The sequence below is a fragment of the Acomys minous genome, assembly GCF_964271855.1.
Source record: "Acomys minous genome assembly, chromosome: 11".
NCBI classification, from domain to species: domain Eukaryota; kingdom Metazoa; phylum Chordata; class Mammalia; order Rodentia; family Muridae; genus Acomys; species Acomys minous.
Genome location: NC_140492.1, coordinates 8,657,062 through 8,680,179, shown reverse-complemented (window position 1 = coordinate 8,680,179; position 23,118 = coordinate 8,657,062). Strand labels below are relative to the sequence as shown.

General features: G+C 47.3%; 1 protein-coding gene across 10 annotated transcripts in view; it reads right to left on the bottom strand.

Annotated features, from left to right (window-relative positions):
* Nucleotides 1-23,118, bottom strand: part of TIAM1 (TIAM Rac1 associated GEF 1) — a 361,545-nt gene that overhangs the window by 17,723 nt on the left and 320,704 nt on the right. For 9 of the 10 annotated variants that reach the window (XM_084800521.1, XM_084800517.1, XM_084800515.1 and 6 more), the window contains 7 exons: nucleotides 22,519-22,622; nucleotides 13,311-13,490; nucleotides 11,486-11,554; nucleotides 11,114-11,239; nucleotides 8,781-8,889; nucleotides 4,465-4,644; nucleotides 4,100-4,218 (listed from right to left, as the gene is read on the bottom strand). In XM_084800521.1, the coding sequence (XP_084656647.1) occupies nucleotides 4,100-4,218; nucleotides 4,465-4,644; nucleotides 8,781-8,889; nucleotides 11,114-11,239; nucleotides 11,486-11,554; nucleotides 13,311-13,490; nucleotides 22,519-22,622 (887 nt within the window). Of the gene's footprint in view, nucleotides 1-4,099; nucleotides 4,219-4,464; nucleotides 4,645-8,780; nucleotides 8,890-11,113; nucleotides 11,240-11,485; nucleotides 11,555-13,310; nucleotides 13,491-18,455; nucleotides 18,643-22,518; nucleotides 22,623-23,118 lie in introns of those variants that run through there. The other variant, XM_084800516.1, reaches the window with a different exon arrangement.

The following is a 23,118-nucleotide window of genomic DNA, read 5'->3' as shown; positions in this document are numbered from 1 at the left end:
TTGTCTTTAAAAAGTCTTTGCCATAGGTAGTTTAAACTCTATTTCCTTCAGGAAACAAAATTGTGTGTGTACATGTGTGTATGTGTATCATTGTGGTATGTATGTGACCATGGTATATATGTGTGTGTGTGTGTAATATATGTATATACGATGAATGTGATTGTGGTGTATATACACATATGGTATATTAGGTATGCATGGCATATGTGTGATATGTGTGTCATGAGACTTCTGTTACGTGATGTCCTAGCACCCCTGCCGGACTAGACACCTGTCTATATGATTATTTGGGTAGTGGACGTGGCATAACACATCTCTAAACAGCCCTCAGGAGATGCTACAGTCCTGCCATGGATACCCAAGACAGCGATCTGAATCTCAAAGGATCTATCTGGGTCCTAGAAGGAAGTCTTGAAGGGCATGGGTAAAAAGAGACTGTTGTGAGCCCTGGGATGTCCTGACAAGGGCCCACTTGGTGAGAGTGACAAGAGGCTCAGGGCTGTGCAGTCTGTCCAAGCGCTTCCCTCAGGTCTCCAGAAGCCTCTCTGATTCTCCCTTTGAAGCCTCCAGAGTAAATTCTGCTAGTAGGCTTGCACGAATGGACCAGAATGCCGCAATGAACCCGGCTAAGGGGGCATTCCTCTGAGGGAAACTATCCCTGGCCACTTTTAATTTGCTAGGGCAAAAGCGATGCTCTGTCGGCTCCAGATGAACTCCCCAGAGTACAACGTGGGAGGTGACAGGTATCGAAGGTCCAGGATTGTCACAAGTTCCGTGCTCACCAGCTTTGCTCTCTATGGACTTATCCCTCTTCAATGATATGGCAACCAAGGCTGGCTGTAAAACAGGGTTCAGGTGACCAGTGTCCCTGAGATGTGGCCATTTTGGCATAAACCTGCAGCCACTGACCAATGTCCCTAACAACTGACAATTCACAGTTCATTCCAGGTTGTTACTGGACGCTGCCAGTAAAAGGGAACAAGAATCAAGCCCGTGAGGCTGAGACAGACCTAGTCCCCCACAGTCCCCAGCCATATCTGCACTACTGCACATGCTGCTGCAGTGGTGGTACACACATGCCAGTGATCTTGGCGTGAACCCCAAGGTTCACTCTCCCCAGAGTTTTATTCTTGTGGGATCAAGGGCATTGGGGGCCCCCAGCTCCTGTTCCTCCTGGTTCAGCCCCCAGGAGCAGCCATATGGCCCTGTCTGGCTAACCACGCCAGGGGCAGTCACGTGGCCCTGTCTGGCTAGCCGTGCCAGGCTATGTTTTGAAACTACAGTTTTCTTCTTATCTTATTTTTTGTACTTAGATTTTTAAAAATTATTATAAATGCTTTACAGAAGCATGAACACATATTCCATAACAGTACCATGCGTCCTTTCTTAAACCTTGGCAGATAAAATTATTGCTTCTAGGCTGAGGCCACCTTGTGTTCTGCCGCTCTGTCCCACAGGGCAAAGGCCTGCGTTTCAGCCGGAAAGGACGTATGCTCTGTAGTTCACCTCCCCGGGCTCTGACACCATCCCGACTCTGGGAGGCGAGGGTGGCAGATATGCAATTATGTCCCTCCTGGAAGTGGCCTTCACTGACCGCTTCCAGCTGCAGACAGCGCCGCGTTCGCCCCCGTTAGGCTTTTTCGCGTATCCTCACACACTCAGTCTCACAGCTCTCTCTCATTTGCACTTCCCTGCCTTCTGTGTGCTGTCTTTGACAGTCTGAAAACCTCCCCTGTTTCGCTGAGGACATGTAAATGAGCCTGGGGCTGGCAAGATGGCTCAGTGGCTAAGGACACTCCCTGATGGAAGGAGAGAACTGATTCTGGCAAGCTGTTTTCTGACCTCCAAACCCTGCGGTATCCATGCCCACACCCCACAAATATATGTAATTGTACAAAACCAAACAGCTGTCCTTTGTGAGGGAGCCGCTTTCTGAAGAGTAAGTGAGCAAACTTGGCCAGCTTGGGTCCTGGGGTCCTCCTCATTCTAAGGCACCAGCCAAGGAGAATATAGGCAGTAAACTTCGAACCCCTACCAAGACCTAGCCGACGAACATGATATTCTCCACCGTTGAGTGGAGAGTGAGATCTGACTCTCACACGAACTCTGGTGCCCCTTTTCTGACCACGTCTCCTGGATGGGGAGGCCTGGCGGCACTCGGAGGAAGGATAGCAAGTTACCAAGAAGAGACTCGATATTCTAGGAGCATATATAGGGGGAGGAGGTCTCCCTCAATCACAGACATAGGGGAGGGGAGAAGGGGGGAAGTGGGAGGGAGGGAAGAATGGGAGGAAACAGGGGAAGGGCTAACAATTGAGATGTAATATGAATAAATCAATAAAAAAAATAACAGCAAAAAAAAAAACTTGGCCAACTTTGCTCTCGCCCTCATGCAGAAGCACTTGGTCCCTCCCCCTCCCTCAGGTGGAAAGCAGAACGAACTCCATGGCTGCGGTTGTACTCACATCACCAGTCACCTCAGGAGCCACCAGGTGGCATGGGCACAATTTTTTACTCACTCTAAGCCTTTCTTGGGTATGTGCGGCCCTGTGACTGCTTCTTCGTTGTTGTCATGTCCCCACCCCCACCACCACTGTTGTTTTTTATTTATTTGGTTTTTTCGAGACAGCCCTGGCTGTCCTGGAACTCACTCTGTAGACCAGGCTGGCCTTGAACTCACAGAGATCCTCCTGCCTCTGCCTCCCAGGTGCTGGGATTCCAGGTGTGTGCCACCACCTGCCTAGCGGTGACTGCTTCTTTTAAACAGAATCTTGGGTACCCCGAAGGAATTACTGTCCTTGGAGCCAGCATTTACCTAACAATCGCTTATCAAGTACCAACTATGTGGCTGGTACTTGATTAGGTTAGATAATCTACTCTGGGGACTCAGATTTGCCTTTGGATGGCATTCACAGAAAAAGCCCAGACTGGGTAAGGGCATTCACTTCCTCATGCAGAACAGATTAAAGTCAGAGAACCCCAAAGGCAAAGAGCCGAGCATCAGATACAGGGGTGTTCTACATGTGTGTGCATGTACAGAAACAGCTCAGGTGAAAAGAAAAACTCATGTGCAGCCTTGAGCTAACTGTCAACTCGATGCCTGGGAGGTCCACCTGTGAAAGACTGTCTAGGTCAAGGCTGGCCTGGGAGAATGCCCGTGAGGGACTGTCATAACTGCCTTGGGAGGGTTCTTCTTAATCATGGGCTGGGATCCTGGCGAACTGGTCACAGCATGCGTGCACTACTCTCTCTGCCTTAAAACACAATGTGAGCAAGCTCCTTCAACCTCTGCCACTGTGACTTCCCCGCCATGGAGCTGTGAGCCAACATATGCCCCCTTTTCAGTGCTGTGGTCTGAGTATTTTATCAAAGCAAGGGAAAAAGAAACTATGAAACATGGGCTTCAAAGACAAGAACCCTTCTGTTGTATAGAAGTTTCCTCAAGACGGAGGCATCATCTCCCAGGAAACTCCTCAAGACAGAAGGTAAATAAAACAGCTTCAGGAAGTCCCTGAAACTGACCAGATTTGCTGGGCCCCTCCTTCTCAGAGTAAGAAAAAAAAAAAAAAAAGACAGCCAAGAGTCACTCTCAGACAAGCCACGGTGCAAAGAAGATTCTCAGACCAGACCAGCCTCCTGGAAGAAGCAGAAGCCAGCCAAGCTGCCTGGAAGAGGTTCAGATCAGCTGAGTTACTTAGGAAGGACACTCGCCAACCTGCTGAGCTGCCTGCAGGCTGGCAAGTGGGCTCCAGGTTCCCAGCTTTTGTGAGTTATCCTACATGTTGGGCTGGGCTTTGGTGAGGCAGCTGTCTGAGTCATTTCTGATTCTGTAAGTAACCCCTCACCTATACTCCTGTAAGTAACTCCAATAAAACCCATTGGTTTACCAAGTAGGATGTTTGCGGTATCTGTACTTTAGTCTGTCAGGGGATCATTTTTTGGGGTGAGGTACATGTGTTAGATCCTGCCCCCTTCTCCCAAAAAAGTGGCCAACAGTGGCCAAAGAAAACAATCCCATCTGTACAAAGAGAGCATGAGCCTGGGGTGGGCGTGAGCCTGGGGTGGGCATGAGTGAGCCTGGGTGGGCAGGGATGCTCACCTCCTTCTTCTCTCCCGTCTGCTCAGCAATCAGCTGGTCAAACACAGCCCCAAACTCCTCGTGGATCTTCTGCATCTCATTGATGTGGCTGGCAACCTTGTTCATGGTCTTGATGGCCACTGGAAAAACACAGGCATTGAGAAGGGGCTGTGCAGAGGCCAGACTGGGACAGGCACACCTGGCCTGTGTGTGGGTGTGAGTGCATCCATGCATGTGTAGTGTGCATGTGTGCGTGTGTGCCTATGTGCATGTGCATGCATGTGTGTGGGTCTGTGTGTGCATGCATGTACATGTGTACATGTGTGCTTGTGCCTGTATGTTTGTGTCTCTCTGTGTGTGTACATGTGCATGTAATGCAGCCTCACCATCCAGATGGTAGTGCTCCTCACTCTCCGCGTCGGTCAGCGCAAACAGCTCCCTGAGCAGAAGTGGGTACTTGAGGACCCTCTGGATGGGCTTGATGAGGTAAGACTCCAGTGTAGACGAGTGCTGCTGCCTCGGGTTCTGGGCATCCAGGAACGCCTTGAAGGCCGCGTCTGTCTTGGCTGGAGGAGACAGAGCACAGACCGTCAGGGTGGCATGCCCCAGTGGTTTCCTGCACACCTTGTCTGATAGTCACTCTAATTCCAAGGCTTGTTTTTATAGCACTGGGCCCAGCAGGCTCTAGGGCGGGGAAGGGCATCTCTGCTGAGGCACACACTGGATGGGCCTGTCAGCCATGTGTGACCGACAGGGGTGAAGACTAGTTACAGGACTTTGCTCACCCTCTTCACATTGAGCATGTCTTTCCGTTCTGACATTTTGACTCCTACTGTCCTTGGGGAGACTGCTCTTCCCAGGCCTAGCCAATTCCTAAAGATAGCAAATGCTCTGCCTCCAAGAATCAATTCAAAGTGCACCTCTCCCACACCTATCAGTTGTAGAAGGCACTGACACTCTGGGTCCCCAGCCGCTGCGCTCATCACCTCTGGGCCACATGTCACACCACTCAACATCAGCCACACCCCAGAGCGCAGTGACATTATTCAAGCTGGCATGCTATTCTTCTGTGTCCTAGACAATCCCACTGCTTCCCCAGGGGACCCCGCATGGCTGTCTCCTCCTCCTAGGGCCTGTGCATGACAAACCATGGCTATCATCTGATCTACCAGCCCCGCCACACCTGAAACGTCCCAACACCTCCATCTGCAACCTCCGCCTAACTTCCAAGCTTTCAAGCACTTCACTGCTGGGAGGAATTTTTAAACAGGCAGGGAAAAAAACAGGAACAGAAAGAGCATCCTGCGGCCTCATTATGTAGAGCGAGGCAGGATTCCACAGCAGTCTGCTCAGTGTCAGCTTGGTGCTACCAACTGTTAGCTTCTGGATGGCAGGAATCAACCGGACAGGGCTCAGACCACTGGCAAGCACAGTCTCACTTTCACCTGTGTTCCTGCTGAGATGGCAGGTGGCCCAGGGAAGCAGTGGAGAAGGTTAACTACCAGGATGATGGGGGAAATGGCTAATGCCTTCTAGGTGCGGAGGGAGGCAAAATACACGAAAGGGGTTAGGATGATTTGCCCAAGTAACTTCACAGGGGACATCTGAAATGTCTGGGCTCGTGGTGAACATATGACAGTGTTGATAGGTAGCTGCCCCAAAGCGGGCCTGTAAAATGACCAGTGAGTGCTTCCTCCATACACTGCCTTGCATGATTCTTCTGTTCACAAGCATCATCACTGCTGGAACAAATTCATTCTTCATACTCAGAACCTACGTATTGATCAGGATTACGTTTATCCATCAGAAATTAGATACAGCACCCCCTCCAACTTAGAATCTTCATAATAGCACTGGTCCCTCAGAGGAACCTGATAGCTCCTGAACAAATGAGTAATTTCCTAAAAGGCAATGGTTATTCATTTTTTTTAAAGATATCCATCTCTGCCCCTGGTGGTTAGTCAGGTAAGACTGGAGATACTGTGAAATGGTGAGTCTTCTGCCTTAAACAGCAAGAAGTACTGGGAGCAGCCCTGGGAGAGGAGCTCATAAGGCCACAGCATTTGAGCCCGAAGAAGCATCAAGCTGGGCGCAGAGCCCAAACCTCTTATCCCAGCACTAAGGAGACAGAGGCAGCTGAGTCTCTGTGAGTTCAAGGTCAGCCTGGTCTACATGGAAAATTCCAAGTTAGGCCGCGCTACAAAGAGAAATCCTGTCTCAAAGGAAGAAGAGGAAGACAAGTAAAAGAGGGGAGGGAGGGGGAAGAGAGAGAAAGTGGGGGGGAGGAGGGGAATCAGCTTCCACAGGTTCAGCTCATAATTCTCTTTCGGAAAAAAAAATCTTGAAGGAAAAGGACACCGGGACACCGGCCCACACGAGCTAGGGAAGCTGGGCTAGCTCGAGAGCTGACAAGGAGAAGGCTGGTTTCTAATACCTGCTTATGTTCAGAGAGGGCCTAGGAATCAATCTCTTCCTGAAAAGCACACCCAGATTCTCAAGTGCAAACACAAGGCTGTTGCTCACTAAGTCACAAAGTGCATTTCCTATGAGACAGGAACACGTTCCTAGAACACAATGCACTCCTCTCATCCAGCCCGGCTCAGTCTGCCAAGAATCCCAGACACAAGCTCCAATTCTCAAAACAAAACAAAACAAAAAAACAAAAAACAAACCTCCAGCTCACTTGACAATTAGAAAAATGTAGGTCATGCCTACTGCTTTATGAGGCAATATGGAGTGATTGTATATTTTTCAGATGCAAAAAAAAAAAATTACTGAATTAAGAAAAAATCCACAGAGGCAAATTTTAATCTAATTAAGTGATTAAAAAAGCACTAATTGCTTGAAGAAATATAATGCATGTATAACTTCACTACAGAGCAAATAGCTCTATAATGGTTCTTTCGGCAATCTAATAATGATTAGCAATCAACAAAGGTTTTAAAACAAGCACACAGACACAAACACACACATGCACAGCTAATACAGCACATGTGAAAACATGGGTTAAGGTCAGAGAAGACGACAGGGAAAGTCTGAGAATCCGGTGGCACAGGCTACCACTTCTAGCATGCCTCACGTTATCTGGGGCAGTGTCTTTTGCTATGCAGAGATGTGCATAATTTTAGTATTTCCTAAAATTATTTTAAATGAAGTCAAGTTAGTTCTCTTGGGCAGCACACATAAACACAAAGCATGGAAATTATTCATCCAGGGACGCGATGAGCAGATGTTTTCTTGGCAGCCACAGAGCTCATTCCCAGATACCATCTGAAGCCATACCTTGTACCGACTCTGTCTTCCAAAGCTCCTTTCAATGACTTTGGGAGGGACTGACTGTCTACAGCAATGAGTGATACACGTATGGTATGCGCTGCAGACTTGTGAAGACCTTTTGATTAAATTCAACTGGGTTGTTTTTGCTTTGGTCTAGCCAGATAGTGCAGGTTGGTCTTGAACTCAAGACCCTTCCTATTGTCTGAGTTGGCTGAGTGCTGGAATTACAGATGTGTGCTGCCATGATGGACCAGGCATAGCTTTTAAAATGGTTATGTAGTAACTATACATATTCATGAAGTAGGATGACCAGGGAGAGCAACCACAATATCCACCATAGGCATTCCCATTGCTTTGTGTCGGCAGCACTGAGTTACTTCTGATTATTGCTGTTCGTCATCACTCTGCCATACGTTTTGGTTTTCTCCTGCAGGCACTGGGGCTTGACCCACAAGGCTGTCTGCATGCAGGGTGTGTGCACTACTGCTGTCTATATCCTCTGCGATGCACACAGCACATAGCCTTTCTGTTTAGCTGCACTGTCTTCCTGTTAACCGTGCTCTTCCTACTAACCCATCCCCTGACCTCCTCACTCTCTGGTAACTACCAATCCACCTCTCATGTCTGGGAGATGAACTTTTCGCACAGCACCAACCACTGTACACTGAACTGTGGGGGACGCACAGTTTCTGGAGAATCTTGGAATGTTTGTTTTCTCAAACCCTCCAAGGAAAGTATCGGGGCTCGGAGTGCAGCTCAGCGGCAGCATTTGCCTTGCACACATAATGCCTTAGCTTTGATCCTTAAGGAGAAGGGATGGGGAAAAGAGAGTAGCAGGAAGGAGTGAGGGGAGGAGAGTGGGATAGAAGAGAGAGAGTGGGGAGAATGGAGAGGAGAGGAGAGGAGAGCGGGTGGAGAGTAAGAGAAGAGACGCTTTCCAACATAAAAACCACACTTTGGCTTGTGCAAAAATAACTGCATTGGGAATAATTTTCACGACTGGCTGAGATAACCTCAGCAGAAACACTGACGGCTGCTAACACACACCTACAAGTAAAAACAAGCGCTGGAAAGATGACTTTCCAAAACAAAGAGTAAATAAATGAAGCATAGTGAATTATAATGGAAAGTAATAGAGGAGCAAAGGGGGGGGGGGGTTACGTCTTCCTGCGATGACGTCATCGCAGGAAGACCTGCTGCATCAGGCCCCAAAAGGCTGAGTTAAAACTTTCACTGCAAGAAAACTGACAAATGATGAGCTCAAGTAATCCATCTGTCTTCTCAACACCAATACTGTGGCTCACGGGAAAGCCAGCCTCGCATATCGGTGACTCTCTGGTCTCTCTCTGGAAGCCATCCCCCACGGCCATCCACAGGACCAGAAACCAGCACAGCCGCCTGAACACCGGGATCCCGCTTTACCTACCTTTCACCAGGACCTTGGGGACTTTTGTGTGGCTGGCACAGAAGGCACTGTAGAGCTTGAAGCGGTCCGCATAGTACAGGAAGGACCCTCCCAGAGAGAACAGCACTTTCTAGGTTAAAGAAAAAAGGTGCAAAGCATTCATCTCCCTCCTCATTCAGACCGCGCTGCAGGGGGAGACAGGGAAAACGCTTCTGTCTCGCTCTCTGCACCAACCAGCATCTGCATGCCTGTCCAAGCCTTTTTCTGTTCACTGATGTCCTACAACTGATTGTGGGAAAAGCATTTTGGTTTAAAATGAATTCTATAGATGTGGGATTTTGTCTTCTCAGTGTTTAGTGGCAATGTCGGATGACCTACCTGAGATGTTCAAATGCTGATAAGAAAGTAATAGATTTTGGGAAAGGCAGAAATATCCTGAGTTCTCTCATAAGTTCCTTCTTGGGGGGCAGAAGGGACAAACCAGGTAAATGCAGGAATGCTAACACCTCCCCCTCCCCCAAAGCCTCTCCGTCCTCTCCCAGGGAGCAGAGAAGAACCTAAGTGACACCAATTCAAGAGTCATGGTCAAACGTGGAACGCTGCATCTCTTCAGCCTGGACATGCTGCCCCAAGAGGATCATATCAGGACAGACACCCTGGGGTGTGATGCTTTTATATTATCCCCATTTTATGTAACTGAGTGAGGAGCAAGCCTCAGAACAGCCTCTTCCAGAAAGTCCACATGGATCTAGTCTTGCTCAGAGAGAGGCTTTCTTAATTAAGGCTGAGAATTCAAACTCAAGACTGATAAGATGACTCAGTAGTTAAAAGTACCTGCTACAAAAACTCAGAAACCCATGCAAAGGGGGAAGGTGAGACCAACTCTGCAAAGTTATCCTCTGGCCTCCAAATGCTCACCGTGGCATGTGTGCGCATACACAATAATAATAATAATAATAATAATAATAATAATAATAATAATAATAATAATAACAACAACAACAACAACAATAACAACAACAACAACAATATAAATAATTTTTAAAAGAATTAAAAGTTAGGTTCCAAGCAAGGGCTTAAGACCTTAGATTTCAGTGACAATCCAAGCTCCCAGTTTACCCAACACATGATGTGGGGGAAGCTCAGATAGTTTACTAAGAAAGAAGATGGCTACTTTAGACCACACTTAATCGGCATCCTCAGTAACGAGAGACCTAAAATCTCTTCCTCCATATTCAACTCCTCTCCGCTCCTCAAGTGCCTTGGCTGCAGGACTACCTGCAAGATTGTGGCTATCCGAGTCAAGATCACAAATTAAACAGGAGACACTGGGAATCCGCCACAAAACAACACTCCTTTGTTTGCCATAACAGTTACTAAGTGTTTGCCACACAGTGACCAACTAAAACATCATCTGTGGTGTGTGGTGAGGGCTCCCCTCACTGCAGCTGCCCTACGCTGCTCACCTGCAGGACTTCTGAAGCTCATACACTACCACGCAAGTAAGTTCCACAAGCCTGATGTGAACACGCCCACACCATGGGGAAGCAGAGTGTGGATGCTGGGGGGAGGGGCACACTGAGAGGTGGGAGCAGGAAATCACAAGTAACAGGAACTAGCTTTCAGAAATGATTATGTCATTGTCCTGGCTTTAGTGACTGGCTTCACAGGTGAGTGTGTGTGTGTGTGTGTGTGTGTGTGTGTGTGTGTGTGTGTGTGTGTGTGCATTCACACACATACTTTATGAGAGCCTACAGTTTAAGCATGTACAGTGCTTTTTCAGTTACATCACAGCTGATCTTGTCTTTAAAAGCACAAGGGGATGACATGTAAGCCAATACACACATCAATGAGTTTTGCTGATTTAAAATTTGGAACAGGAATTTCCTGGCGGGGACTACGAACCAGGGGAGAGGAAATGAGGCATGGATGAGTAACCGTTACTCAGGCACTGGTCACACAGCATCATTAAGACCACAGGGATGCTGGGCATCTGGACAGGGATCAGCATGTCCGTCAAGCAAAGTTCCTCCAGAACATAATAAACTGACTTTCCTGAGACCAGAGAGGGCCTAATTTAAATTCTGTTACTGGCTCATGTAACCGCAAAGGCCACGCAGCTGAACATCAGCACCGGAGACATCGGCAGACAAACATGAGAAATACACCCGGGTCTCTCCCCACCCCAACTCCCCTCAGGAACGTGCCGCCCCAGGAAGTCCTATGAAGCTCTCAGAAGGCTGAGCTCCACAGCCTCTCAGAGATCAGAACGCCGCCTGCACCACGTTCATCCTGAAGACAGCACAGCAGCGACACAAAGGGGCAGCACTGAGAGGCTTGAGCATGACACTTACCTTGAACTGGTCCACTTTCTCAAGCTTTTCCAAGTCAGGGACCAGTCTCACTCCATCTTCTAGAGTCTTAAGGAACTCAACTTGAAACTCTACCATTTCGGTTAAATTTCCAAAGAGGACGTCAAGCTAAAAAAGGCAAGAGAATTAACCCTGTATCACATGAGGGTCAGAAACTTCATTTGGACCCCACTTCTGCGTGCCGACAAGCCTACCACCAGGCAGTGGGGTGCCCCTCTTGTTCCACGTGTTCATCAGAACTCGGCGGGCTGCCTCTGACCGGCCACGCCCAGTTTGTAAGTGCTCACTGCCCCATTCTTCACCAGCAAGTCGAGCGAGTGTGCCCCTCACAGCGTCAAGGCAGCGCCACCATACCTCATCCTGGGTGAGAAAGGTCTCCTGCTGAAGCGGCTTCAGGTATCTCTCCATGAGGCAGTTTAAGTCCTACAAATTGGAAGGGCACTTCATTAACGCACCTAAACGTCTGCTAGGAATCTACGTGATGAAGGGACAAGCCGTTCTGGGTGCTAAGGGCCAGTGACGAAAGGCTATTAATATTAAGATGGGACGAAGCAGGCTTCTTCTACAAGTTCCGCAGACTCTGCAGGACCCGCGGGCACTGCTGAAACCAACTGTGTAACTCACACTGTGCTCTGAGAGTAGGCAAAATGGACATAATTGTGTTCCAATAAAACTTTATTTGCAAAAACAGGCAGCAGGTTGGATATGGCCTGCGGGTCACAATATGCTAGACTTAAAATATTTAGACTGATGTAGGCTAAAGTGTAAGTGGTTAAAAAGGCTGCCTAGGCCTGCAATCCTAGTATGTGGGAGGTTGAAGCAGAGTTATTTTGAATTCAGGACCACACTGGGCTTCAGAGTAAGACCTTGTCTTAAAAAACAACAACAACAACAACAAAAACTAAAACAAAAAAACAAAAAACCAGACTGCATTGCTGCCAACTGGGTAGGAACTGAACTATTACCAATACACGTCATGCTATGGAGAGAGTATTGAATCAGCTCATCCTCACAAGTGCTCAGAGACCTCAGGACTGCTTGTCAAGTTTCCTTATCAATCGAGATCTTCCATTTTAAAAGAAGCTAAATGCAGCTTGTGTGTGTGTGTGTATGTGTGTGTGTGTACAAGTGTGTGCACACACATGTGGAGTACCTGTATGTGTATGTGTGACTATGGTGTACCTGTATGTGTACATATGTGTGGTGTATCTGCGTGTGTGTGTGTGTGTGTGTGTGTGTGTGTGTGCGCGCGTGCGTGTGCATATGGTATACCTTTGTTTGTGTGCCTGTATGTGTCTATGTACATGTGGTGTACCTGTATGTGGGTATGTGCCTGTGTGTACATTTATGTGGGTATGTGCATGTGTCTACCTATATGTGTGTGTACCTGTATGTGGGTATGCACATGTGGTGCACCTATGTGTGCTTGTGGTTTATCTGTGCGTGTATGTACATGTGTATACCTGTATGTGTTTCTGTGTGTACTTGTATGTAGGCATATGCATAAGGACATATATGTGGTTGTGTGCATGCTGTACCTGTGTGTACCTATATGTGGGTGTGTTGCCTCTGTGTGTGCATGTGGTATATCTGTGTGTGTGTGTGTGTGTGTGTATGTACCTGTATATATGTGTGCACGTGGTGTACATGAAATATCTAGCCTGTGCCTGGAGAAGAGAAGAAGATATTGAATACACTGCTCCATTGCTTTCCATTTTATCTCCTTGAAAAACAGTCTATCACTGAGCCTGGAGCCCAGTAGGTTTGGGATTCTGTCCCCAAAAGTTGTCTTACAGACAGGAACAGCCAGTGTGGGTGCTGGGGATTTGACCTCATGCTTATCCACACCCACTGAGTGAGCCATCTCACCAGGCCCTAAACTCAGACTTAGTAGCAAACTACAATAGACTTAGAAAAGTTAAAAAGATAATTTAATATTCACCACGAATCATTCAATATAATACATCTCATATAATCATATATACATGTAAAATAACAACTGAGAATTTATATTTATCAATGTTAATCAATATTCTAGTTTTGTAAGAGAAAATCAAGATCTCAACATCTGTGATTGGACCTCGGTGTAGGTTGACGCCCAGGCAGTGACCCACTTCACTCTTTCTGGAAGAGAAGGTGGGTGAGGCTGGGGGGGGGGGACTGAGGGGGGCAGACGTACTTTCACATAGGTGCGCTCGGTCTCCAACAGCTCGCAGATCACCTTGCGCAGTTTATCTGCATCCGACAGCTGCCGTGTAGTTGCCAGCTGAGGGCCAGTGGCATCCTGAGGAGACGGGCTGGAGTCTGAGGTGCTCATCTCGTGCAGACTCCGGCAAAACGCTGCGACCTGCTCTGTGCTCTGTGGAGCAAAGCAGATGGACCCACCCCTTAGCAGGGAGCCCTGCTGGCACCTGGCCTCCTCAAGGCACTCTTCAACTTAATGAATTGACCCGCTAAGTTGTTCCCCAATATGTTCCCCGTTTAAGTTCCTTGAGTGCTGACAACCACAGTAGCAAGTGCTGGTCAGGTGAGCGCCCACTACCGTCGGGCACACAGTCTGAAATAGTTAGCACTCACAAGTGTGAGAAAGCCTATTACAACTCCCACTGATCAGCTGAAACAAAGGAGGCCCAGAGAGGTTAAGTAACTCATCCAAGGTGGCACAGCTAGGGAGTGGAGGACCTGGAATTTGAACCACTTAAGCACATTTCAGAGCCTGGGATTTGGGGGTGGGGTGTGAGTGGAGGGAGAGGAGTGGAGAGAGACGCTACTAAGAATGAAACCCAGGCCTCTGAATCAAGTGCTCTGTCACCAAGCTACATTCCAAAGCCTATGTTTTGAATGACCGCATGATAAACTGACAAACGAGAAGACAGAGCCATGGAAGTCACTGCCACCAGGTAACACAAAGAACAAGGCTGTTTATTCAGTCATCAGACTGTTCCGTACACTATCCACTTACCTAGCACACTGGACGACAATGTCTATCTGTAGCCATTAAAAGCCCCACAGTTAGACAGATGGCTGTGTTCTCGTGAGTTTTGCTGTTTGCAGCTTCCTCAGTGCCCTCTGAGCAGCTGACCCTGAAACAGGCCACTTGTGGACCTCAGGACAAGGCTCAGAGGAAGCCTGCAATGATTGCCCAAGATTTCCTCTCTAACTCAAGTTTAGGATTCTCTGGCCCCACCCTATGGAGTGATGGCCAACAGCTGTCCAGATGGGCTCAGCGGCTTACCTCACCGAAGCCCTGGGTCTCCTGAACTTTCCAGCACCACAGCTGAGACGTTGTTAAGTCAGGATCTACCGTGGGATAGGAAGGTGCTGGTATTTGGCCTGGGTTTGTATTCAAGGTCAAGGTTTCACTATGTAGCCCTGGCAGTCTGGAACTCACTGTATAAACCATGCTGGCCTTGCACTCACAGACATCCAAACCTGTCTGTTTCCTGAGTGCCAGGATTAAAGGCCTCGTGGAACTGACTGCCCAGGCACTGTCTTGAAGCCACGCCGTTTGTCTGTCAAATGTGTGTCAATGTTGCATGGGTTCCTTCTACCTTCTATTTCTCTTCAGCCTATTGCCTATTTCAACCCTAAACACAAAAGTGGGTTTGCCCAGGGAATGAGGTGCCAATAAAGAGCTAGTCCGTTATCACCTAGGAAGAACATTCTTTCTGCAAACAACAGCTGGTTTTGCAGCTACAGGTCAAGGCTGTAGAGTAAAGCAGGAGAGCTAAGACCTATATAGGCCACAGGACAGGATTTAGATACGGTGAAGGGTGATTTGCATATGCAAAAGAGAACCCAGAATTTCAGAACCCTGCCCGCCTTCCAAAAAAAAAAAAAAAGGACTCATTAGGGGCAGCATTGGGCAGGAAAGCCCAGAGCCTGGACTTGGATTCACATAGCTATCATTCTAATTATTTTATAATTGCCATGGCTTATTTATGGCCACTGCTAACTCCACTAACTGCCAGAAAGATCAATGTCACCTGTCACGGACACCATTCAATATCTCCAGGAAACGGCAGGCTTCAGACGTGTAATATTCTCACAAAGACTTGTTTCCTTAGGTGATGGAAAATTCACCCAAATAGGCTGTACTGTATGCTATGTGGGTTTTATCTCAATAAGATTGCTAAAAAAAAAAAAAGAAAGAAAGAAAAAAGAAAAGAAAAAAGAAAGAAAAAGAAACTACCTGCTTTTCACTAAAGCCTGTCGGTGTAGAAACAGTGGAACTAGTTATGATATGACGTCACTAACTTGGGGCCATTCTGATCTAGTCAAAATCGGCTTTGTCACAATAATAGAAACAAGGTAACAAATACATCCATTTTTTAAAAATGTCCATGTCGCCTTTTAATGATCTAACGATAATGGAGGCAGGCAACATTTTATAGTGGTTGTGATGAGGCGATATAAACATGCCCTTGTGGTGAATATCTCATGGGCTGGAGATGGTAAGAGTTGGCAACCAGTACCCTGCCCCCTTCCTATCACCATTTCCTCTGGGCTGCTCTGATTTGTCGCCTGGCCAAGGAACCTAACCAGCAAGGGTGCCCCTGGCACCTCTGCCTACACAATTCCATCTGTAGCCACCGCTGGCTGTCCTTCACACACAACTCCCATGACAAATACGCCCATCACCAAACTCCAATTATTGGCAGAATACTCTTTCTCCTACTTTTATTGCTAAGACGATTACCCATGGGAGCTTGTTTATCATTCCAAGCAGATCCCTCAACTGCACAAAAGCCAGCATCGTCCAAGGTTCTGACGTACTGCAGAAGCAGAACATTCCAAAAGACCTGACCAGCACCCTGGACGTGTCGCTACACTTAGGTTAAACAAGAAGGTATAGAACGGGGCTTCTGGGTTTTTGATCCCATGATGTCATAAATACCTAAGGACATCTTTGGGGTCACTTCCTGAGGCATCAGTTACTCGTTATCACCAGAAAGCACTACGATTTGTCTTGGCTATTTCAGGGGACACCCTGTATACAAAAACTTTATCAAAGGACATTGTATTTTATGCTCCTACCTTTCTAACTGCTTTCTATGCACAACTGCTCTGTTTGTTAGTTGTTGTTCATCTCTTACTGTGCCTGACTTAACATTAAACTTTATCAAAGACAATGTATGCATAAGAAAGAATGCAATGCAGTATATGCAGAAATTGGCTCTATCCACCTATCCACGGCTTCTGGCAGCTGCGGAGGGTGTCACAAGTAGCATCTGAAGATAAAGAGAGGTTGCTCTTAGTTTCTTGGGGGATACCTAAAAGCTACATGGGGTTTCAGGGTTCAGCCTCATTCACCTCTTCCTAATTATACCTATTCCTGGGTATTCTCTGAAGCTAAACAGGTCCCTTCACAACAGTCGGCCAACTAACTTGGGGCTCACACTGTTGGGTGTACCCCAAGGTACTGACTTTAAACAGGTGCCTTTTTCATCACTGTCAATACATGTTACTTGAAAAATGAATAAAATAGTTTCATAGAATTTGTAAGCTATAATACACAGAGGCATCACAAGTAGGGTTTTTCTGTTTGCAGAGAATTTAAAGATGCTATAAAGTTTGAGAATTTTGGTTGGTTAAAATATTACCCACAAAATATCCTTTGAAAGACTTTGAAATACATGGCTCCCTTGAGATATATCTAAGCTGTGGATTCCACAGATTGTTGTTAAACCTTCATCTCCCTTTGGCCTTCCACTGTGGCCAGACTTCTAATGAAGGTCAAGGTCAGCATGGACCCTGTCTACAGCACCTGCATTGGTATATCACAGAGCGAGAAAGAACTGCCCACTGTACTGCTAGCTGTCAAGGCTATGGGTCACTCACACACCTACCACTGTACACACGCATGCCCAGCCAGGCTGCCTGGGTGAGAGGGTCTCAACATGCTCCTACATGAAGGAAGCTTCCACACCCCACACCCCCCCTGCTCCCCCCCATGGGCCCCCTGCTCAGGGGAAAGAGAAAGATAAGCCAGGTACTTCCAGCAAGGAACAAAGGTGTCTGTGTGTCTGTGTGTCTGTGTGTCTGTCTGTCTGTCTGTCTGTCTCTGTCTCTCTCCTTGATGAGTGCCACCCTAGAAACTACACAGCAGCACTTACAGAGTTTAAAACTGTTGCAGGAGGCAGAGGTGCCCTCAACAGACAACACACAGGCAAGACAGCAAAAAAGGAAATGGGCCACTTTACCGAGGCCAGCATGAGGCTCGGTGTTTATAACATCCTTTTCCCCCTGCTCAAGATGAAAAGAAAGGACAAAAAAGGAGGCAGACTCTTAAGGACACACTATCAGCTGGAGCAACCCAGCTGTTTAAGCCTTCCTGTTATGCAACCCTAAAGGCAATGTCGGCCTCCAGATGAGCGACTTCTAAAACTGCTCTTCCACTCTGACCGACTTAACACTTCCCACGGATTTAAAAGGAGCAGAAGTGGCTTCAAATCTTACAGCCTTTATTTAAACTTTTTTTTTTTTTGAGGGCTGGTGGAGCAAAAAACACTTTACAATTTTAGAGGGCATTACAGTCATTCATAGTTCCTATAATTTTTTTCAAATCAGTTTTGGGTCTCCCTTCTAACAAATTTTCAACAAGGAACACCAGGTGTGGGCACTGTCAAAGTTTGTTTCATTAAATGACACAATCTCCAGTCTGACAGTCTCTGGGGGCTTAGTTGATTTCGTTAAGCTGTTCTTTGTAAAGAGCCCACTACTGCATTTTCTTTCCCAAGCATTACCGCTTACTATCAGAGCTGATCTACTGAAGTAGGTCAGCTAATGTTAAACTGTCAGTGTGCCAACCCTTCCTCACCCACTGCAAGTCAGCAGAAACAAGGAGCAGAGCACCCAAAGGAGCAAAACACAGTCCCAGCTGCATGCTGCACACCGCCTCCCCAGTCCCTACTCAGAGGTGGTGTGGGAGGGACAAGTGCATTGGTCACTATGAAATACATTAAAAACATTTTTTTAAAAAAAATCTCAATAGCCAAAAGAAAAGGTTAAAAAAAAAACCACCAGTGATGGTTAAGAATATAACAATTAAAATTTTAAAAGCCACAGATCTCTCCCACCTAAATCTGAAAAATAAAAAAAGATAAATATAAAGACCAAATACAGATTAACTGCATGCTAACTACTGACTCAACTCCATCCTCCAGAATCCACCGCATGTATGTTCTTTGTTAAGAAGGTTGTCCAGAGGGAAAAGGGGATAAAATGCTGAGACATAGGACAAGCATAAGCATTATTAGTTGCGCCTGGAAGCGAGTCTTCCCCCAAAGCACACTCAGAGCGGACAGAACAGCAAAGGGCTCACCAGATGAAGTGTGCGGTAGAAAGAGTCACCAGCCCTGTCGTGCTCCGCCCTGGGCTTGCGCCTGATTTTCCACAGTGCAGACATCCTCAGAGATACAGTCTCATGGTAATTCCTCCTAGCACCTCCGTGTGTTCAGAAAGGAAACCGAAGTTTCTCAAAATACTCAGAAAGCCCCTGCCGCCTTCCAGCCTGCAGAGAGCATTCTCTCACCAGGATGTCCCATGCTGGTTCTCCCTTACAGACCTGTGACCACATCTCAGTGCGGAGCCGACAGCGGCTGCAACGCCCACAGCGGCACCTGCTTCCCCACTCACGCTCCTGGAGGCTGTCAAAGGCTGTGTCTTGGATAAGAAGTCATACTTTGATTTCACCTGGCTCGACAACAGAAGTTCCAGAAAGAGAGAGCCAAGGCAGGCAAGAAAACAAAGCACAAAGTGCCTCCCAGGGATGCGGGTGGCTCTGCCCTGCAGCCAGTGGGACCAGCTGATTGGCCAGCATCTCCAATGGCACAGGGATATTCAAAGTGCCCAGCTAGAACAACTTCGCAGCTCCCCTCACCGAGCCAGAGGAATCACCACCTCACAAACACATTCTTTCAACAGCGCACCCTGCCACATTTTTACACCAATGCTTAATTACAAAAGCAGACACTTCCCAAGCAATTACAGCGTGGAGAAAAAGGGAAACAGAAGTGGTTATGAATAGACAGGCACTGAAAATGATTCTAATTCATTTCCTAACTGGAAAGCGAGGTCAGAGCCACCAGGGGGCCTGAAAGGCAGGACTGGGCTCCTCCGCTCTGACCTCAGCTAATTAGCATTTCATTCCACAAACAAGAGTTTTCAGAGGCTGCAAAGAGAAATAAGTCACCAGGAGTAAGAAGACCTAAGGCTGTCAGCAGGTCACTAGAGGAAGGAGGGGGTGACAAAGGGAGAGGGGACAGCTTCACCCTTGCCATCCGCTGTGACATTCCAGAATCATCTCCTGTGAACAAATTCACAGTTACCCACCAGCTCAACTCCAAAAGGCCAGAGGTCACCAACAGCTGTTTCTCTCCAGCTAGTCCATTTAGAAGGAGCCACAAAAACAAACAAACAAACCCACATAGTGAGCTCCAGGCCAGCCAGGGCTATACAGTGAGACCCTGTCTTTTAAAAAACAAAAAGACAAGGGGAAAAACCCTAACCATCTATTCCATTATGCTGTTGGGAGCAGGCAGGCTTGGGTGCAGGCCACACAATGGACATGTGTGGAGGTGGAAGGACAATTTGCAGATCAGATACTCCTACCACATGGGGGTCCCGGGAGTGAAATCAGATTGACAAGCTTGGCAACAGGCTCCTTAACCTGTGGAGCCACCTCACTGTCCACTTTCTATTTATTTATTAGGTACATTTCTCCGCCTGATGATGTGTGTGCATTCAGACAAGGCTTAATAATCCCTCCCAGGTTAATGCAACATACAACTTAAAGATGAGTTTACACACCAATACAGTCAATGCAACCAAAGCAGCCAGGCCTAAGCAAGAGACACTTTGGGAAGATTAATACTAGGATAGTGGTTCGTGGCTGCACACCTAATTGGCCTCTAGCACCACTAATAAATTAGTTCCTCGTTCATGAAGCCTGGTATTTAATGTCAGCTCAAAACAATCTGGCTGCAGGTAATTTAAATGACAGCATCAATACACAAGGCTCCGGGCCCGGCTGGGCTCTTATCTTGCTTTCAATACCACAGAAGTGCACAGTGCACGTGTTTCTGTTTCTCTCTCTCTCTCTCTCTCTCTCTCTCCACCCCCGCCCCCACTGCCTTCTTTCCCTCCCTCTCCCCCTTCCTGCTCCCCCCCCCCACCCTGTGCTCTTTCCCCTCCTCTCTCTAGGCAAGTGGTCTAACCTTATCCCCCACCTCCCAGCCACCCACCCAGGCAGCTCCTCTGTAAATTAGAATTCCAATGGCATGTTTTTCAGCAGTGCTGTGGAGTTTATATGAAATGATACATAATATGCATAAAAAGATAAAATTAGCATGACTTTATTATTAATTAATATACAGTGGAACCCAGACACCAAGATCTGCCAGTACAATTTGAAATTTGAGAAATTTAATCTAATCTACCAAGGGCTCCTAACAGAAGCTGGGGAGACAAAACAGCTCTATGGGGAAAAATCATTTTGCATGGACAAGCACATTGCAAATAAACTTGGAGAGGAAAGGGTTTATTTGTCTTACACTTGTGAGTCACTGAGGCAAGCCAGGAATTCAAGTCCAGGGCTGAAGCAGAGGCCACAGAGGAAGCTTCTTATTGGTACTCCCCGTTGCTTCCTCAACCTGCTTTCTCCTAGGCTCACCCGCCGGGGCGTGGCACCAACCACCCTGTGAGCTGGTGCATTAATCATTTAGGAAGAAAATGCCACAAAGGCTGGCCTACAGGCCAATCTGACAGGGACATTGTTTTTCAACTGTGGTTACTTTCCAGTTGACCTGAACCTATATCAAGCTGACAAAAACAACAACACCCCCAAAACAACCAGAGCACAGCTCTTGAGAGGACCAGGGATTGGTCTCCACTCCCATGCTTAACAGCTCACAACAACCTATAACTCCAACTCCAGGAGACCCAACGCCTCTTCTGACCTCCAGTACATGAGCTGTTCAATTTGTTCACGTGAAGTGACCGCTAAGTATCAAGAACAGAGTGGGTAGTTGGCGTAGAGATCAGTATTACCTGATCAACAAGGTGATTGTCAACCTTACTCAAGACTAGAGTCATGTGAGAGAAGGAACTGCCCAGATCAGACTGGACTTTGGGCAACTCTGTGAGGCACTGTCTTATTGACTGATGTGGGAAGGCTCAGCCCACTGTGGGCGGCATCATCCCTAGGCAGACTGCCCTGGACTATATAAGAAAGTAGTAAAGCCAAGATTGGTGAGATAGCCTTTAATCCCAGCACTCAAGATGGAGAGACAAAGGGATTTCTGTGAGTTCAGGGCCAGCCAGGTTTACATAGTGAGACAGATGCTGTCTCAAGAAAACCAATGGGGGGAGTGGATTGGAAGCAAAACAGTTTAGCCTGAGCCTGTGAGTGAATCACCAGCCTTCTTCCATGGTTTCCGCTTCCAGCTCCTGCCTTAACTCCTATCAGCTGTGACCTGCCTGCCCCTAAGTGGACAACGGTCAGTGTTTTATTGGAGCAATGGAAGAGGACAGATGCGTCTAGAATCCTGTCTTTTGGTCATAAGTGATGGGTTTTAGGCACACTGATGTTTTGCCTGCATGTATGTCTGCGTGAGGAAGTCAGATCCACTGGAACCTGAGTTACAGACACTTGTGAGCGGCCATGTGGTTGCTGGAACTTGAGCCCTACTCCTTTGGAAGAGCAGCCAATCCTCTTAGCTGCTGAGCCATGTCTCCAGCACTGGTGGGGAGGGTTCTTAACACTGTTGTGCTTCAGGAACACTGGAACAAAAGGGCCACTGATACACAGAACCCTTGACAGTGTAGACCGGAAGCACGCAGAATGACGAGCGACAATTTCAATGTTTTACACCAAAGTATCAAAAGAAAGTTTCTGCTCACAGCATTCAAATGAAGAACAGTATAATTGGCTTAATTTTTAAAAATCGTTTCCTTTCCCTTTAATGTAAAAAAAAGTACACCTTGAATAAGAGCCGAAAGCAGATTGCTCAAAAGGAGCTCATTACAGAACCCCTAAGTAGCAAGACAGCATCACTGACTCGATTACACACATTTGGGGTGATGCTTCATCCTCCACAAATGAAGACAGAGCAATGAAATGGGATGAAATCACGGCTAACAGGGAGCTCCAGCCGTGGCAGACATTAAAGAAAGAGGCCCGCCCTCCGTTACAAGGGATGCTACTCTTCCACATGGGTGTGCTAGTGGAGCTGTAATCTGGATTTCATATCCAGCTATTTAGTAACATCTCAGAAGTAAAAAACACTTCATCCCACAGAGAGGCCACCGAAACACACACAGCTGCAGAGGTGGCGTGTCAGCTGTGATCCTGCAGGACATGGGATGTGAAAATGAAAATCTCTCACCTTGCTGCTGTGATCTGTCTCATCAGAAGACTCCAAGTCTGGTCCTTCGCCCTCTTCTGGAGCTATGTCAGCACTGCTGCCTTGCTCGCTGCAGAGGCTGTGCCCTGCCACATAGAAGCAGAAGAAAGCATGGGACATCACATACAGCCATGGCTGAGAGGCCCTGGTGGTGGCACAGAGGGAAACTCTGTGTGTGTGTGTGTGTGTGTGTGTGTGTGTGTATTGGTGATTTCTGTGATCATGATCTTGGCTCAATAAACGGCAATTTTTCTTGTGACTGCTACAATATTCCTTTATATGTTTGACAATAAACAGTAATTGTTATGGTTTAAATATTTGTTCCATACAATCCTTACGTTAAAACCATGACTCCAACGCCAGCTGGGTACCATCTGGAGGTGGAGGCCGAGGAGGCAGTGAAATCCAGACAAACTAGGTCATGTGGGGTAGTATCTGTGTAACAGGCTACTGATGGAGGAAGATCCCTGGCATCAACCAGGGACTCCTACACTCGCACATACACATATGCATGCACACACACATGTAGCCATATCCATGCATGCGCGCACGCGCGTGTGCACACACACATACACAGAGGAC